Genomic DNA, 17841 nt, shown 5'->3' with positions numbered 1-17841 from the left:
CAATAACAAAACCAAAACATCTTGTGGCTTTCATATTTTCCAAGTGTGGACAGCAAGTCAGAGATATAAGAAATTCCCCAAAGTATCTTCCAATACAGATCCTCTAGGAATCTTCATGCTATAAGAACCTCTGCTACAAGTGGTTATAACTGCCCTGAGGAGTCTACACTAGAATCAGAAGTGGGGAGTTGAAAATTGGAAGGAGAGGATGGAGTGAGGGAGATAAGATTAGGCATGGTTGCTGGGGAAACAAGTCCTATGATTGGCTATCCCCAGGTTGCTACCTATCTTCTCACTCTCAGATTTGGTGACCACATACTCCTGGAGGTCAGGACATCACCCTCTCTCCCACCTTTCTGCCCCCCCCCTCCAGTTAGCTAGGTGGCACAGTGGATAGAGAGTCTAGAGTGAGGAAGACCTGAATTTAAATCTGGTCTCAGACACTTACTACCTGTATAACCCTGGGCAAGATTTTGATCTATGTCTGTCTCAATTTCTTAGCTGCAAAATAGAGAGGATAATGATGGCACCTACCTCTCAGGGTTATTGTGAGGATTAAATGAGATAATATTTGTAGAGCACTTAGTCCAGCACATAGAAGGCACTTAACAAATGTTTCCTCCCTCCCTTCTCTTTTCCTTCCTTCCTTCCTTCCTTCCTTCCTTCCTTCCTTCCTTCCTTCCTCCTTCCCTCCCTCCCTTTCTCCCTCCCTCCCTCCCTTCTTTCCTCCCTCCTTTCCTTCCTCCCTCCCTCCCTTCCTTCCTCCCTCACTCCCTTCCTTTTCTCCTTCCTTCCTTCCTTCCTTCCTTCCTTCCTTCCTTCTTTCCTTCCTTCCTTCCTTCCTCCCTCCCTTCCTTCCTTCCTTCCTCCCTCCCTTCCTTCCTTCCTCCCTTCCTTCCTTCCGCAGAGTACCCTCACTTTGGAGAGCACTGCAAATTGAAGAACTGATTACTCATGTGATAAGACCGGGAAAACTCGCTCTCAGGAGACTTCTTCTCAGGCTACATACAAGCACATGTCCATCTTTGCCATGTGATTTTGTAGGAATTCTGTTGATGTCCTGACTGCTGCCATAAAGCAGGAAAAGATCGTTTTCAGGATTTCTAGTCTCATACTTGTGTCCAGAAAGGAAACAGAAAGCAATTAACCAACAAGTATTTAGTACTGGCCTACTCTGTGCCAGTTCTTGTGCCAGACACTGGAGATATAAAAGACAGCTTCTCCTCTTTAGGAGCTTACATCCCATTGGGAGATGCAGTGAGTTCATTGACAAGTAAAGAATCTATATATATAATATATACATATATATATACATATATATATATATATATACATATACAAAATAAATGCCATGTGTTTTGGAGAAGAGTGCTAACAACTGGGGAAATCAGAAAGTTCCCTGGAAGGAAGCTACATTTGAGTCGAGCCTTGAAGGGAGTCAGGGGTTCCAAAGAGCGGAGGGTGAGGAGAGAGAGACTACTCTTTGTAGAAAGTTGAAGTTTAACTGGGGCATGAAGGCATCCAGGTAAGCTAGTAGGTGAGGAGGGAGTGCATTCCAGGCAGGGGAGACAACCAGTGAAAAGGTGCAAGATATAGTATGTGAGAAACAGAAAGGAGGAGGCCCAAATCACTGAGCCACAGAGTAAGAGATTGGGAGTAAGGTGTAAGAAGGCTGGAGTCAGGAAAGGGTCAGATTATGGAGGGCTTTAAAAGCCAAACTGAGGATTTTATATTTTATCCTGTAGGTAATAGGGAACTATTGGAGTTTATTACATAGGTGTGTGGGGGAGGGGGTGATGTGGACTTGCTTCCTTAGGAATATACTTTTGACAGGTGAGTGAAGCAGCAGGCTCTTGCAGGTATGAGGTGATGAGAAGATGCACCAGAGTGGTGTCAGTGGCAAAGGAAAGAGTTTAGAGAAGGCAGAATCAACAACTTGGCAACTGGTTGGATGTGGAGGATGAGAGTAAAGAGTCATAGATGATACCTAGGTTTTTAGCCTGGATAACTGGGAGGATGGTTGGGGGAATGATATATAAGTAGCCTAGAAATACAGACTGGAGTCAATTAGTGAAGGTATTTGAATGTGTATTTTATCTGAAAGGCAAGGGAAAGCCAATAAAGCTTCTTGAGAAGATGTAGAACATGGGCAGGTTGGCAGCTTCGTAGAGGGTGGATTGGGTAGAGAGAGACTAGATGCAGGGAGATCATTTAGGATGCTATTGCAATAGTCTAGGTGAAAAAGGTGGACTTGGGTGATCATGGTATGAATAGAGAGAAGGGGATAAATAGGAAAGATGTTGAGGGGGTGTTATTGATGAGGCTTTGCAGCTGATTCAATATGGCACTGAATGAGAGTACAGAGATGGCTCACATGTTTTAAGTGAGAATGACTGGAAGAATAAGAATGATGGTGCCCTTCGCAGAAATAGGCAAGTTAGAAAGAAAGGTGGGTTTAGGTCGAAAGAGGGTGAGTCCAGTTTCATACATTGTGGAGTCTGAGACATCTTAGAGATCATCCTGGTGGAGATGTCCAGGAGACAGAGGTGCAAGGACTGGAGCTCAGAAATGAAGGCTGGATATGTACATTTAGGGGTCATCTGCATAGGGGAGATAATTGTCCCCACAGGAACTGAAGGAGTCACCAAGAGAGACTATAGTGAGAAGAGAGGTGCATTAAGGACAGGGATACATCCTAGGATACAACCACACATAGATGGTGGGATGTCCTGCAAAGGAAGCCAAGAAAGACCAGTTCTATTCCCTCAGAAGGCTTGCTGAGAAAATCTTGGTGAGTTCTAAAGTTTATCAAATTCACTTATAGCACATTCTCTGGGCTCACTCTCCCAATTACCACAGCATTGGCAAGTTGGGTCCCTAGAGAGTAGCTACTACTTCTCCACTCAGGGTTCTGGGCACGAGGTGGGGTGTTAAGGGAGGTGTTGAGGAATCTGATAATGAGAATTCTGGATGAAGAATTTTTCTAGATGGTCTTTGCAAAAGCAAGGGGACCCAAATTTGTCCTGGATGAATCCCCTATAGTGTAACAGTTCCTCTGGGGCCACTTCTCTAACTTCATTCACATTGGCAGGTGGGGTCCCCACAGAAAGAGTTCTAGGAGTAACTTTAAGGGACTGCAGTTTCTAATATGGTTGCCCACAAGCCCTCATCCAATGTATTCCACATCGGTTATTTTTCACTTTGCCCTCTGGTCCTAGTAAGTTGGGGGCAGTTTTCTTTATGATTTCTAGTTATACGATATCTACGTTCTTTTCTATCATGACTTTCAGGTATGTTGATGATTCTTGCCTACCCTTGATTTATTTTCCGGGATACTTTGTTTTGACATTAGACATTTTCTTTTATTTCTTGGTCTTTTGACTTTGTTTGGATATTTCATGCTATCTCGTGGTATCATTAACTTTTATTTGGTACATTTCAATTTTCATGGAGTCTGTTATTTGGGGAAGATTTTATCCCATTTGTATTAAGCTGTTAATTCTCTTTCTAACTCTTTCCTCCAAAACTTTAAATTCCTTTCCAGTTCTTTCCCCTTGAACATTCTTTCATTTATAATTCTATTTAAAACCCTTACTTCCTTTCTTCTAGGAATTCTAACTGACCTTGTGGCCAAGCTGTGTTTTTCTTTGAGGTTTTGCTTATAGATGTTTTAGAGTTATCTCTCTCCTCTGGCTTTATCTTGGGAGTTTCTGGCATCACAATAACTCTTTATCATAGGAGTATTTTTTGTTTGTTTTTCTAGTCTTACTTCCTGAATTGGGACTTTATATTAAGGCCAGGCTCAGCATATTTCTACAGGGAATGTTTGGGCTTTGGCCCTGATCTGTATTTTCTGAGGTTCTCCAATTAAATGTTATATTCTTCAGGGGTTAGGCCAAGGAGCTGTAAACTTTCAGCAGGTCCTAAGTGGTCTATTCCCTGTTCTATTGGACTGAGTTTTCCAGGCTTCAAACCAGACTTGGATCTAGGCAACACAACTGCAGACTTGCCTCTACATGGAACTCGAATAAACTGATACTGGCCCCAGCCTGTCAGTTAACTGGAATGCTTTGCAGGTTCAAAGTAACAGTGTTACAGCCCCTACCTTGGTCACTTATTCTTGTGCTGAATTCCAGATATACATCTGGGGTTGGAGCAACAGAAATGTTAGCCTATCCCTCTTGCATAATTTCTGCCCTGATCACTTGACTTTGAGTGAGATTTGTGATGTTGGGCTAGAAAAATTACCTGATATAGTTTTCTCCTACATTTCCTGATTGCTATATGGCTTGGTGGTCTTCCTAGATCTTTGTTGTAGTAATTGTGAGGAGTGCTAGGTCGTACTGCTTCCTCCTACTCCAACATCTTTTCTGGTCTCTCTATCTCTAGTCCACACCCTTGACTGACCAATTGATTGAATCTAGAAGTGCAACCCTTTTGTATTCACATCAGTTGGTGTTGGTGTTTCTATCTTCCCCCTTATACTTTCTTTTCCTTTTCCTAAAAGATGGGAGGTTGTGTGAGGGCAAAGTGGAATAATGCAAGCTGCTACTAATCCTACAACTTGCTTGCTATTTGAAAGCTGCTGTTTTCTATTTGTATTTATTTCAATAAATTACACGAAATTTTCTTTTTTTTTTTGCAGGGGGAAGGCAGGGCAATTGAGGTTAAGTGACTTGCCCAAGGTCACACAGCTAGTAAGTGTGTCAAGTGTCTGAGGCCGGATTTGAACTTAGATCCTCCTGACTCAGGGCCGGTGCTCTACTCACTGTGCCACCTAGCTGCCTCATGAAATTTTCTTAAAGAAAAAAAAGTAAATGAATGACAGTTGTGAATAAAGATAGAAGAGTCTAAAGATGGAATGGAGGCTTAAAAGTAGAGATGAGAGGGTTTCCTGTTTTTAGTAATTTGGAAGCATATTCAGGTTGTAACTCTAAGTGTCTACAAAACTGGCAGGACTCAAGAGTTTGATCAGGTTGGAAAGAAGGAGGAGGTTGCTCAGGTCTATTTGGATAGCTATCTGGTAGCTACAAGCCCACTCGGTGAGAATTAATCTCCTGACAACTCCACTGCTCTTTGTAGATTACAGAAAGCAAGGGAAGGAAGTGTGGGTGGATAGAACTATGGCAGTGCTACCACATGTACCTTTAGCTCCCACCATCTATATGCAAAATTTTTACTATTGACATTAATTGATTTCTACTCATCCCTCATCTCATTAGGATTCTTTATTCTTATTAATTTTTCCTTTGATTGTAGTTCATGTGTACTTCATTGTAGTTATTTTTTAACCTTGCTTTATTCCATAAAGGTCTTTACAGATTTCTTTGTAATTCTATAGTTGTCCAACTTAATTGCTTTATAGTATTCCATTACTCAACCACGATTTAACTAATCACTCTCCTATTGTTGGACTTTAAAATTTCTTCCTTTTTTCCCAACTACCTATAATGCTGTTAGAAAAATTATTCAGCAGACGGGGTTTTTTCTGTTGTTTTTTATACCATCAGAGTATTAGCTAATATCCTAACACTGGAACTATTAGGTCAAAGGATATGGTTATTTTTGTAACTTTGTACTATCATACTGCTTTCCGGAAACATCCCAAAAGCAATTAATGCATGCTTGGTTTTCCACAACCCTGAATGCATTGAATTTAATTGGCTTTAAATTTTTTTTCAATTTTGTGGGTGCCAGGTAGCATCTCCAAATTTTTCTGATTATTAGTGTCAATCTTGACCTTTGTTCTAACAAATCGGAATGCCCATGATTGACTAGGGAATGACTCATATCAGAATTGTAATTTCCTGTGTGTCAAAAGTATAATAAATTTCATTTTTGGTGATATCATATGGTGCTTTCAATGTCCAAGAAAGTAATTATTATCTTAAAGCGTGCATGATATATAGGCTTCTGTGTAATCTATAAACATTTGGCCTCTTTCATTTCTAAATACTCAATCATGTTTTCTAAAATTTGGGTTTTTTTTGGGCCATTCTATGCCCCCTTTGCATGGAAATCATTAGGTATCCAAATAATATGTGCATTTAATTTGGAGGGTCATATCAAGCACTTCACAGAATTTCTCTACTGCCTCATTTTCTACAACAGTTGATATATAACCTACAATTATTTATCAATACTTGTCATGAATCGTACAATTTAAGATGACCAGACACCCTATGGAATCTTTCTTCATGCCTTTGGATGCATGATAAACTCAACCAGAGAAGCAGGCAGTGTACTGCAGTAACAAGAACACTGGGTTTAGATCCAGTCGGAAGGATCAAAGATCTGGGCTAAAATTTTAGCTGTTCCTCAATGACCTGTGGTGATCTGAGCAAGTCATCTGAGCCCTTGCAGCTCTGTGAACTCTGCCAACTCCTTCACTTGCCTCTCCAGGGAGAACCCGGCAGCTCTCCATTCCTTCAGCTGCCATGTCCTGTTGCTTTCTCGTTTACGGTGAGAATTTCTAAGTCGATGTGATTCAGTTCCTCCAGGTGCACCTACTCTCAGGCACTGGCAAAACTCTCACACTGAGAAGATCAACAACTAAACTGCTGACACATAGTTGGAGAAATGAGGTAGTTCTCAGCACCCTGCCCCTTTTCCAACACCCAGTCAGCCGAGGACTGAGGGCTGTTTGGCATTTTTCTTCATGGGTTGTCCCAGGGAGTGACCAGGATATTTCATAATTTGCTAGGTAGATCTTGGCCAGTAGTAAGACCCATCCTTAAAGCCTTTCCAGCATGCTACACCTGATAGAACTTGTACTGGGCTGGCACAGCCTCCTAGAGCACTTGAAGTCACCTCCACACCATGATGGGTGTAATGTTAAGCAGGGTGGAATCTTTTTTTTACTGTTTTCTCTTTTAGAATGCTAAAGTAATAAGGTGCCTTTGATTAAGTCTTACTAGGTGCAAAGCCCCAGGCCCATACCCTTTTGCTGATTAGGTGTGAAGCCTTTGGGCCCTAAGAAGGGTATATAAACTCAGAGGTTAGCATTTTGTTTGGGGCTCTCACTCACTGGAAGAGTGTTGATGTGGAGACTCCGGGTAGCCACTGGAGCCTCCCTGCCCCCTGCTTTGAAAAAACCCAGATATTGGTGCTTCTCTTTTTGGTAACTATGTTTGTGATGTCTTGATCAGACAAAGCTTGTCTATTGAATTGTGTTATTTGATCTGTTGTTATTTTCTGTTTGTAATTTCTATTTGTATTTGCTCTGAAGTTCAGGGTGCTAGCTTTTCCCCCTGAACTAAGTGAATGATGCATGCATGTTTGATTAAAGTGAGACTGTTAACCCCTTAAGGTTGCTTTCCTTAGAAAAGCAGATCAAAGAACCTGTGCCAGCAGCTCTCGTTCCTGGTGTTGTTGGGTCTTACAGCAGCTGCAAGCAGCATTGTTGTTACAATGAGGTGTAAGAGTCACCTTTTGTGGAGCTTTATCAGAGTCTGAAAATGATAACAGCTACCATTTATAGGGTGCTTTAAAGTACAGTGCTTTACATATTTCATCTCCTTTCATCTTCACAATAACCCTGTGAGGTAGGTGCTATCATTCTCCCCATTTTGCAGATGAGGACCCCGATGTCTTTCAGAGTTCAAATTCAGCACTCTACCTACTACGCTCGCCTAGCTGCCCTAAGCAATGTGGTGCTCAGAACTTGAAATAATGCTTTATACGTATTATGAGCAGGTAACAATGCATTAGGACCATCACCTCTCTGGTTCTGGACACCAGGCTTCTGCCCATGTAGCTGAAGGTCCTATTAGCATTTTGGGTAGACCTAGTACAGTACTAATTCCTATCAACCCTGCAGTCCACTAAAATCCCCAAATCTTATGGTACTGACTGATACACAGTGAAGTCCATCCTCTCGTCTCTGCATGCCCCCAATCCTGGGAACTGAAGTGGTCTCTCTGGGGCTGCTGACCTCAACCCACCACCTGTTATGACTCCCCCACAAAGGATTAGATCAGGAAGATCAGGAACCAAGAAATCCACAGAATCCACACACAAAAACCCCCCAGACCTGTTTATTTCCTTAGGATGGGGGAGAAACACACAGGGAGGTCCTCCCAAAGCAACCCAATCAAACTGCTGCTTTGGAGCATGTGTGGACTTTCCTTTCCCCTCCTCAGCCTCCCTGCCCCCACTGTAAGAAGACATACAGTCCTACTTCCTTCCAGCAGTAGGTACTGGCCCTGGGTTAACTAGTCCCCAGGTAGTATTAAAGTAAGGATTGCCAAAGGCTGTGGGAATGTCACCCTAGGAACCTTGGCTGGCAGGTAAGGCCTGAGTTAGAGTCCCAGCTCTGTTAACTCGCTGTGTGGCCTTGTCTATTCCCTGCTCCAATACTGTTTTCCTCTTTAAAAGATGAGGTTGGGCTGGATGACCTCAAGCAGCCCATCCAACTGTATGTACATTTATAAAATTCTTCACCACAGACACGAGGGGACTATTCCCCAGCTCCCTCGTGGTTTCAGTAAGCCCAAGGGATAATGAGGGATGAGGATGGGGTCATTATTTCCAGAAGAGGACATTCCAAAAGAGTAACCAGCAAGGGTAGAGGCCTAGGGAGAGCAGTGGGAAAAGCAGGGCACCATAGAGGTGGTGGTCTAGGACACCTTGGGCCAGAGCGCTGAGGAACAGCTGCCAGCCCTCGGCAAGCGTCAGGGGTGCCTCCTGCAGCTCACGCCACAGGAAAAGGCTGCCCAGGAGTGTGGCCCCTGGACTCACCAGCACTAGTAACGCTGCATACAGAAACCTAGGAAGGGGAAAAAGAGGCAAGATCAGGGGATGATTTCCAGCAAGTAGAGAGGGTGGGAGAGAGAATCCAGGAGATGGGGAGTTCCCAAGTTGGGGTGGGGAGGGAGGAAAACACTGCTTAGGGTGTAAGTATTAGGGTGGGAGTAGAGGGTAAATTGGGGCCCAAGTGTTGTATGTCATATGCAGACCTGGGTCCACTAGGCTGGGTGAGGGCAGCAGCAGGCACCATGGTAACAGCAAGCAAAAAGCCCAGGGAGAAGTTGAAGAGGGAGATACACCCCAGCTGTATTGCCAGGTACAGCAGGGCTAGGAGCTTCAGGGCCATCCATCCACTGTCTGGGCCTCGGGGAGTGCTGCTCACGACCCTGGGGACAAGGAGACATGGTTCAGAGGTTTCAGACCACATACTCACACAATCTGAGCCATCCCACCCTACCACGAGTCTTCCCCACTATATTTCAACAGTAGCTGCCATGAGCCCCATCCCTGTAGGAGCTCACCGGTGGGTGCTGTGAGGTAAGGCCAGGCCAGCCACATAGATGGCGAGCAGCGTGAGCACCACAGCCTCAGCCTCAGCCACAGGGAAGTGTTGGGCAGCCACATGCTGGCCCATGACAGGCAAGAGGTACAGGGCCAAACCGGTGGCCTGAGATATCAGCACAGGGGCCACCAGAGGGGTAAGGGCCACACCTCGGCCATCCTAGAAAGACACAGGGAATCAAAGTCATATACATGGGGAAGAGTCACAGGGGTGAAATCATATTCTGGGGGTAGCACAGAATCACAAGGGAGTAGCATTACACTTTGGGGCAAAATGGGGAGGGGGAAGCACAATAGAGGAACCAGCAGGGAATTAGTATCAGAGCTGCTCCCCAGGGTAGGCTTGGTGTGTGTGTGTTGGGGTGGGGGTGGGATGTAACAGAACTCTAAGACCCAAGTCAGACAGGCAGAGGGGAATGGTTGGGGAGAACAAGATCTCTTCCCCTTCAGTGCTACATTTCCAAGTACAATGGCAGGTTAGACTTAGTCTTTATTCCCTGTCCACTGTGAACAACTCTACCCCCCACCCTCAGTGGGTTTTCCTTATCCTCTCACCTGTCCAACAGGCTGGGCAGGGCTGTGATTGGGGCCTGACTGCTCCTCAGGGCCGAAGTCCACCTTATTGAGCTTCACCCACAGTTCCAGGGCATGACCCAGTCAAGGACAATGACAAGACTGGGGAGATCCTTTCTATCCCCACCCCACCGGATCACATGATTCCCAGCCTGTCCTGCTTTCCCTCTCCATCGTTCATCTGGGGATACTCCCTGAGTCCCTAGGCAACCTCCCATTGCCACCTGTCCCCATTCCCAACACCTGCACACACAAGGAAGGATATCTTCAGACCAGGGATGAAGAGTAGGAAGCCAATGGCAGGCATGTAGAGACCAATGGAGACAAAGCGTGACAGCGATGGCAAGAGATAGAAAAAGTAGGACTGGTGCAGTCGCTCGAGAAGATTGTTCAGTTTGCGGAACATTCCCTCCAAGGTCCTGGGGAAGGAAGGTGATCCACTTAGTCAGCCGTCCCCCAAGGAAGCCCCCTCTGACATGGAGCCACAGCACTCTGCGCCAAGATGAGAATGAGCTGGAGTGGATCTGTTAAAAGCTGCCAGACAGACGGAGAGGCAGCAGGATGAAAGGGAAAGAACGCTGGGCCAGGGCTTGAAGGACTCAAACCCAAGGCTTGGACTGCGCAGCTTTGGCCATGTCAATTGCTCACGCTGCATCGCAGGTTCCTTGTCTGTCAAATGAGGTCTGGACCAGATCAAGGGTTCTTTACCTGGAGATCTGTGACTTTGGTTTCTTTTGTAATCCTACTTTTTTTATTTTATGCATTTAAAAGTAGCCTTCTGTAAATCCCTGAGGGGTGTCTAGTGAAAAAGGACTGGAAGCCTCCTTAGGGACAGCTGCAAGTGTTAGCCCAGGGCCTGTAATCAGAGGACAGGTAGGTTCTCCATTGCCTAATGCCAATCTCCCTTTCCATCCTCATCTCATATTATTCCACACCATAATCCAGCCAAACCAGATTCCTTTCTGGCCCCCAAATATGCCTTTTGCTCTCCTCCACATAGGCTTCATGGTTCACATTGTTCTCTCTATTGAGTTTTTAAAGCCCTACTCAAAAAACTCTTTTACGAAGCCTTTCCTGATTCCTCTTCCCCACTCCCCCACCCAAGTTGGCAATGACTTTACTGCTCAGACATCACACATTGCATTTTGCTGTGTAATTCTCAAAGCCCTTATCATGCCATATGGTGCCCTAGAGCTATCTACATTGCTGCCTTATCGTCCTACCAGACTGGTAGTCTGGCTCCATTAGGAGCAGGGACTCTAGTTTTTCTGAACTTTGTATTTCTCCAGCTTTGGGCATATGGCTCTGCACATAGTGGGTACTAAATTTCTGTTGGGTAGGTATAGTGAGAGGCGGAAGGAAGAGGAGAGAAGGACCAGGCCATGGGACAGAAAAGAAAGTTTTCATCCAGAGACAAAAGGAAGGACAACCTCTGCCCCAGGCTGAAGAGAGGAGACAGAGAGGACACTCTGGACCCTAGAATCCCTATGCTGTGTGTGTGAGTATGGGAGGGAGCTATAGTGGCTAAGGTGGGGCAAAGGAGCTCTTGAAGAACAGTGAGATTAGCCAGCTACTAAAAAGCAGAGAGAGGAAGGGAAGGAGGTACTTCTTGGTACAGCAGAAGAATTTTTGCATTAATTACCTTTTTGTAAGAGGTGCTTTGTATAATGCTTAAGGTTTTAGAAATGTCAGCTATTATTACAAAAGTGCCTTAGTTACCTGGGTGAGAGGAAGGCTGACAAAGATCAGACAAGACAGAGGCCCGGCTAGAAGCCTACCCAAGATCAGCTGACCTCCTTTGGTTACCTATCCCCCTGAAGGGGTGCTGCCCATCTCACTCTTACTCCTTCCTAGCTACTTACTTGCCCACAGCAGTCATGTCATACTTATACTGGCGGAAGCTGTTGATACCACGTAGGGTGATGGCTTCTACATGGTAGCGCAGGAAAAGCCCATGGGGCCCATGAGGGCGGCCAGAAGCCTGACGCAGGACCATGAGCATCAATGTCTGTAGGCCATGCAGGGAGCCTCCCAGAGATGCCCAGTCTGAGTGTTGCAGCTGTGGAAGGAACACAGGGGTCAATGGCCTAGAATACCCTCCAACATGGATGGCCCTGGCCAGCTATAGGGAAGTACAGAGGTATGGGAGTTCCCAGTCAAGTATGGGTACCTATGGAGATAGCCCACTGGGTCAGAAGGCTAGAATACTTCCAGGGGATCCAGGGAACCCAGTTTGGAAGCTGTATCTATGGTAAAGCATAGAGGCTCAGAGGCTAGGTCACCCCATCCCATCTTTGGGATGCCCTGTTTAGCTTGGGCCTTTAAGGGGAGCATAAGGCACCAAGGTATAAATATCCCTAGCAGGAGAGCTCCATCCAGCCCTAGCAATTACAAGGGCAACAGAAGGATTCAGAGGGTCAGGGAGCCCCACCAAGGGCACACCATCTAACCATGATGGCTATGGGGAGACACAAAGAGGTTGAGGATGCCCACAGCAAAGATAGTCCATTTGGAGTATAGCAACTGTGGGAGGAGCAATGGAAAGCAGAGAGTCAGAAGGGCACAGCAGTGGAATATAGGGCCACAGGATCCAATAAGGTCAGGGGAAGGAGGCAATGTGTGTAGGATGAAGACTCCCATCTGAGATATATTATCTGGTTGTGGCTATAGGTAACAGAGTGGAGGAAAGGAGAGGGGTAATACCAGGTCAGAAGGTGTGAGGGCAAAGATAGAAAGCCAGAACATCTTATGTAGCACTGACACCTATAGGAAGAAGGGATGGATAGAAGGACAGGACATCTCCCACCAGGAATACCCCTACCCAGCCAGGGCAGCTATGTGGAGAGCAGGGTCCAGTACCACCTTCCCCTGCAGTGTGCAGAGCAGAGATTCCTTCTGGCAGAAGGCATGGAAGAGATTGAGAAGGTCCAGGTTAGGTAGCTGCCCATTCAGGCCCTCCACAGCCACATCCAGGCTGGTGACCACATCACTATTCAGCTCCAGGGCCACTGCTGCCTGGATGGCTCCTGCGCGGCCCCGAAGTGCAGATGACTGCATCCCTGTAGGGAGGAGAAGGGAAAAGGGGGACATCAGCACAGTGGGACTCAGAACTGAGAGTAGCTGTATGACCTGGGCAAGTCACTTAACTTCTGGCCTCAGTTTGCTCTTGTGTTAAACAAAGGAGCTGAACTAACAAGGAGGGCTATCTTAAAGTGGACCATGTAGGCTGCCTTAGCAAAGAGTCAGTTCCCCTTCACTGGAGATCTTCAGTTGGAGACTGGGGAATGCCTTTGAGGGATTTGAAGGAGTGACTTTTGCTCAGAGATGGGCTGGACTAGATGACCCCTAAGTTCCCTTCAAGCTCTGGGATTCTATGGTTCACTCTGGGTCTTAAGACTATATTCCCTGGTGGTAGGGATCACATTTTTACCATGATGTGATAAAGGGAGCAAGAAGGTTACTCTCACAGACTTAACATTATTATTAAGAGAAGGGGTCAGTTGGAGTCTTATACGAGAAAGGGACCTAGAAGAGTACCAGAGGGTCTTACCAGTAATGTTGACATCATGGTAGGCTTCTAGCCAGGCCTCTGTGCCCAGCAAGTCATGCTCTGTCACCAAGAAGATGATATCCTTGGCCCAATAAATCTGACCTGGGCAGAAGGGGCGGGGATAAAGAAGAGACGGTAGGAGGCAGTCAGTTACTTGGTCAGGGCCCCTCCAGGGTAAACCTCATGGAGTCATTCCTGGTCCATACCCCAAGGGTCAGTCCCAAGGGTTCAACCCCTATCCCAGAGTCAGCCCCAGAAAGTTACCCCTGGATCACTCTCCCCAGCTCACTTCCTTATCCCCCTCCTCATTACCCACCACCCATGCCCTTACTCCGGAAGTAAGCAGCCAAGGACAACAGCAGTCCTACTGCTTGGGCATTGAGGGTTTCAGGGCTGGAGGGCACAATGAGTACCAGTGACTCAGTGCTGGCTGCCCTTGGAGCTCGTAGGATTCCATACACGTTGGTACCTGACACCATCTGCAGAGGCACTAACACAGGTCACCATGTGGGAAAACAGACACATGGTGACACAGATTATTTTACTCATGACCTGCTCCCAACACTGTTGCTGCTCTATTTCCCACTGTCAGAACCCGATTACCCCCACCATGGTGTTCCTCCTCCCCACTCCAGTGGGCCCTTAGAGTAACCTCCATCCTCCCCAAATGGCCTGTGCCACATATTTCCCCTGTATCTCCTCTGAATGGTCCCCTTGATTCCTCTACCAATGCCTTTTGAATCCATAGTAGACACTAAATTCCAAAGGGACTCCAAACTGTCTCCTCTATCTCCTGTAAGTGGTTCTTCTGTTCCCCCCATAGTATCCCTTCTGTTCTCCTGATGACCCCACAGTATCCCCTCCATCCTCCAAGTGGCCCCTGCAGTACATATCGCTCGTGGGTCTCATCAGGGAAGGGCAATGTTCGGGAGAAGCTCTGACTATAAACTTCCAGTCCCACAGAACGCATGGTCCGCTCCAGCCAGGCCACAGGCAAGCTTCTGGTTAGGGGAAGAGAGGAGTGGGTCAGATGTCCACAGACAAGATCTATAGAAAGTGTGGATCCCCGCAGTGTTGCCTCTAAGAAGAACCCTCCAAACCTGCCCTCTGAAACGAAACCCACGGAGGCATAACAATTGAAAAGGGGATCTTCCACAGGTCCCAAATAGTTGTCTATGTGACCTGCTACTCACCCTGTTTTCCTGCGTTGGGCAATGAAATCTCTGGCAAAGCTGAGGGCATGTTCTCCACCCTCAAACTGCTCCTCCACCATAGTGGAACCCATAGCATTCTCCGATATGTATGTATTCTGGGTCAGTGGTGAAAAAGCCAGGCCCAGGAACCAAAATACACCAGCCAAATAGCTCATCACACTGACAAAGAAACAGGTTAGGGGCACTGAGACGTTGGCAACCACCTGTCACACAGTTCGCCACAAGGAATGACATTACTGCCGATCCTTTCTCAAAGGTTTCTTTATCATTCACCTTGTAAATGCCAAATCCAAGGAGTTCATCCTTCTAAAACCCGGGGGAGCAGGAAGAGGAGGGGAGGGGAAGGGAAGTCACTGAGGCATGGGAAGCAGAAATAGTCTCTGACCCCAAAGACCCAGGTCCCCATCTAATATATAACAGCTTTCTGGGGGAGTCATTCTTTCCTGCCTCTGCTCCACCTCCAATTCCCAGGGACTAAGAAATCTGGGTTTGGGAGGCAGGGAAAGAACTGGGAGACGACGGCTGATATTTCTTTTGGGTTAGCATCTTTTACATACACACATGCATGGCACATTGTGTGTATGTCTAACCCCAGGTAAAGGGAGGCAGGCGGGAGTGAGGATGGGACACTGGACATGGGCAAGGACCGGAAGGGGAATGGATGGTCAAGGGGCCAGAAAGAAGGGAGCCATCAGATGGCTGAGGGCTGAGCAGGGTAGAACCCTCACCAGAGTGGAGTATTTAGGCGCAAAAGCAACCGTGCCAAGGCCCGACGCCTGTGTGAATCCAACAGGAGCCCCATAGCTAGGGGATGAAGGGAACCTGGGGAGGGGAATCAGATGAATGCAATCAGCATTTCCCACCACCAGCCACTCTGAGATTCCCTGACTTCCTCACTCATCATCACCTCTTCCACCCCCAGCAGGGACCTTCTTTTATCTTCATCCCAATACAATGACCTGCCCAACATTTCCTACTAATCCTACTCAATGACCAGGTCATTGAGTCACACACACAGTCAAACATAATCAGTCACATACGCAATAAATGCCAGAGTTGGAAGGAGATCAAGTCCATCCTTCTCATCTTACATATGAGGAAACTGAGGCTGAAGGGATTCACCAAAGACCACACAACTAATAAATGGAACGGCCAGGACTTGAACTCGGGTCTTCTAATTCCAAGTCCAGGGCCATTTCCACAATACCATGCACATTCTGCCACACCTAAGTATAGAGTCAGATAGATACAATTCCCCACTCCCCACACCTGGCATCTTCCCCTTCAAGATTTATGGGCACACACAGTGACACACATAATCATACAAAGTCCCTTCCTTTCAAGACCCACAGGAACAGTCACCCAAACACACAGTCATACATAGTCTCACACCCAGAGAGCATCCTCTTCTTCAAGATCTGCCAGCATATGCAATCACATACATTCACACAATCATACACAGTGTCACACCTAGCATCTTCTCCCACAAGATCTGCAGGAACACACAACCACATGCCTATATACAAAATCTCACACATGAAGCATCCTCCCGTCCAAAATCAGCCAGCATATGCAATCACATACATGGTCACACACAATCTCACACCCAGAGCATCTTCTCCCGCAGGATCCCAACATGCGAACATGCGCAGGGTGTGTGTGTGTGTGTGTGTGTGTATGTGTGTGTGTGTGTGTGAGAGAGAGAGAGAGAGAGAGATTGAGAGAGAGAGAGAGAGAGGGAGAGGTACACACATGCACAATCTCAAACCCAGAGCATTCTCTCCTGCAGAACTGCGCAACCGGAGCCTGTGAGCATGCGCAAGTGTGAGTGACACACACAAACACAATCTCGCTCCCAGAGCATCCTCCCCGCAATCTCTGCAGAACGCAACTATGTGAGCATGCGCAGGCGCGGAGACGACAGATAACAGATACACACAAACACACAATCTCACACCCATACCCTTTTCTCCCTTAAGCGCTGCAGAACGCAACTATGTGAGCAGGCGCAGGCCCGGAGACGACAGATACAGACAGACAGACAGAATCTCACACCCAAAGCATCCTCTCCTGCAAGGTCGCGGAAACGGGAGCATAACAGCATGCGCAGGTAACACACACACACACACACACACACACACACACACACACACACGTAGGCAGGCAGACAGACGGATGGACAGAATCTCACACCCAGAGCATCTTCCTGCAAATCTCTGCAGAACGCAACTGTGCGAGCATGCGCAGGCGCGGAGACGACAGATACAAACACAATTTCACACCCAGATCATTCGCTCCTGGTAAGCTCTGCAGAACGCAACTATGTGAGCAGGAGTGGGCATGGGACAGACAGATACAGACAGACAGACAGACAGAGAGAATCTCACACCCAAAGCATCCTCTCCTGAAAGGTCGTGGAAACGGGAGCATAAGAGCATGCGCAGGTAAGAGAGCGAGACAGAGCGAGACAGACAGACAGACAGATGGACAGAATCTCACACCCAGAGCATCCTCTCCTGCAAGATCTGCGGGAACACGACCATGTGAACGTGCGCAGGTGTGCTCCAGAGAGAGACAGAGACTGAGACAGAGACAGACAGACAGACACACACACCACTCTCACACACAGAGCATTCTCCTCTCCCAGATCCGTCTGAACACTCAATCACACCCACGGTCACACACAATCTCTCACCCACAGCATCCTCTCCTGCAGGAGCCTCGGGCACATAGTCATGAAGATTCCCTCATACACACAATTTGACACACAGACCTCCACTCCGGATGCGCACCATGCGCTCACAGACACACACACACAGACACAGACGCGCACACACACACACACTTACACACACAAAATGAATGAAGGACAAGGGATGATGGACGCACCCACACCGCCCCTAGCCCAGCTCACAGCCGCCTTAGCTTCTCACGCACCAGCCTCGGGACACGCCCACTTCCGCCCAGGACTCCCTCACTTCCGGGGCGCGGGCGGAGCACGTTGGGAGTTGTAGTCCTGTGGCGCAGGCACCTCCGCCGGGTTTTCTGAAAGGGGACCCGAGAAGGCGCATGCTCCCTCTCCGAGCTCTGGTCTTCGAACTCCTCCCGGCCTCATTCCCTTCTCTTCCCTACCTCCAGTCCATCCTTCACCCAGTTGCACGAGTAATCTCCCTATGGGCACTCTGTTGCCTCTTT

The 17841-nt window shown here is 47.2% G+C and overlaps 1 protein-coding gene across 4 annotated transcripts; it reads right to left on the bottom strand.

Moving 5' to 3' along the window:
- Positions 1-8008: 8008 nt before the first annotated feature.
- Positions 8009-17616, bottom strand: GPAA1 (glycosylphosphatidylinositol anchor attachment 1). Of its 4 annotated transcripts, none has more exons than XM_036740761.1 (13): positions 17536-17616; positions 15375-15468; positions 14626-14805; positions 14322-14433; positions 13764-13911; positions 13433-13534; positions 12745-12941; positions 11745-11941; positions 10148-10301; positions 9865-9957; positions 9270-9469; positions 8958-9134; positions 8009-8767 (listed from the first exon to the last, which is right to left on the bottom strand). In XM_036740761.1, exons 2-13 carry the CDS (start codon positions 15446-15448, stop codon positions 8524-8526), a joined length of 1878 nt encoding a protein of 625 aa, XP_036596656.1. In that variant the 5' UTR covers positions 15449-15468; positions 17536-17616; the 3' UTR covers positions 8009-8523. The 4 variants fall into 4 exon arrangements, with proteins under 4 accessions (XP_036596656.1, XP_036596658.1, XP_036596659.1 ...); XM_036740763.1 differs by having other exon boundaries at positions 17584-17608; XM_036740764.1 differs by having other exon boundaries at positions 17561-17602.
- Between the last annotated feature and the right edge of the window lie 225 nt (positions 17617-17841).

This window comes from Trichosurus vulpecula, chromosome 1 (assembly GCF_011100635.1).
Source record: "Trichosurus vulpecula isolate mTriVul1 chromosome 1, mTriVul1.pri, whole genome shotgun sequence".
In the NCBI taxonomy this organism is placed as follows: Eukaryota; Metazoa; Chordata; class Mammalia; order Diprotodontia; family Phalangeridae; genus Trichosurus; species Trichosurus vulpecula.
This window is presented reverse-complemented; position numbering and strand designations above follow the sequence as displayed.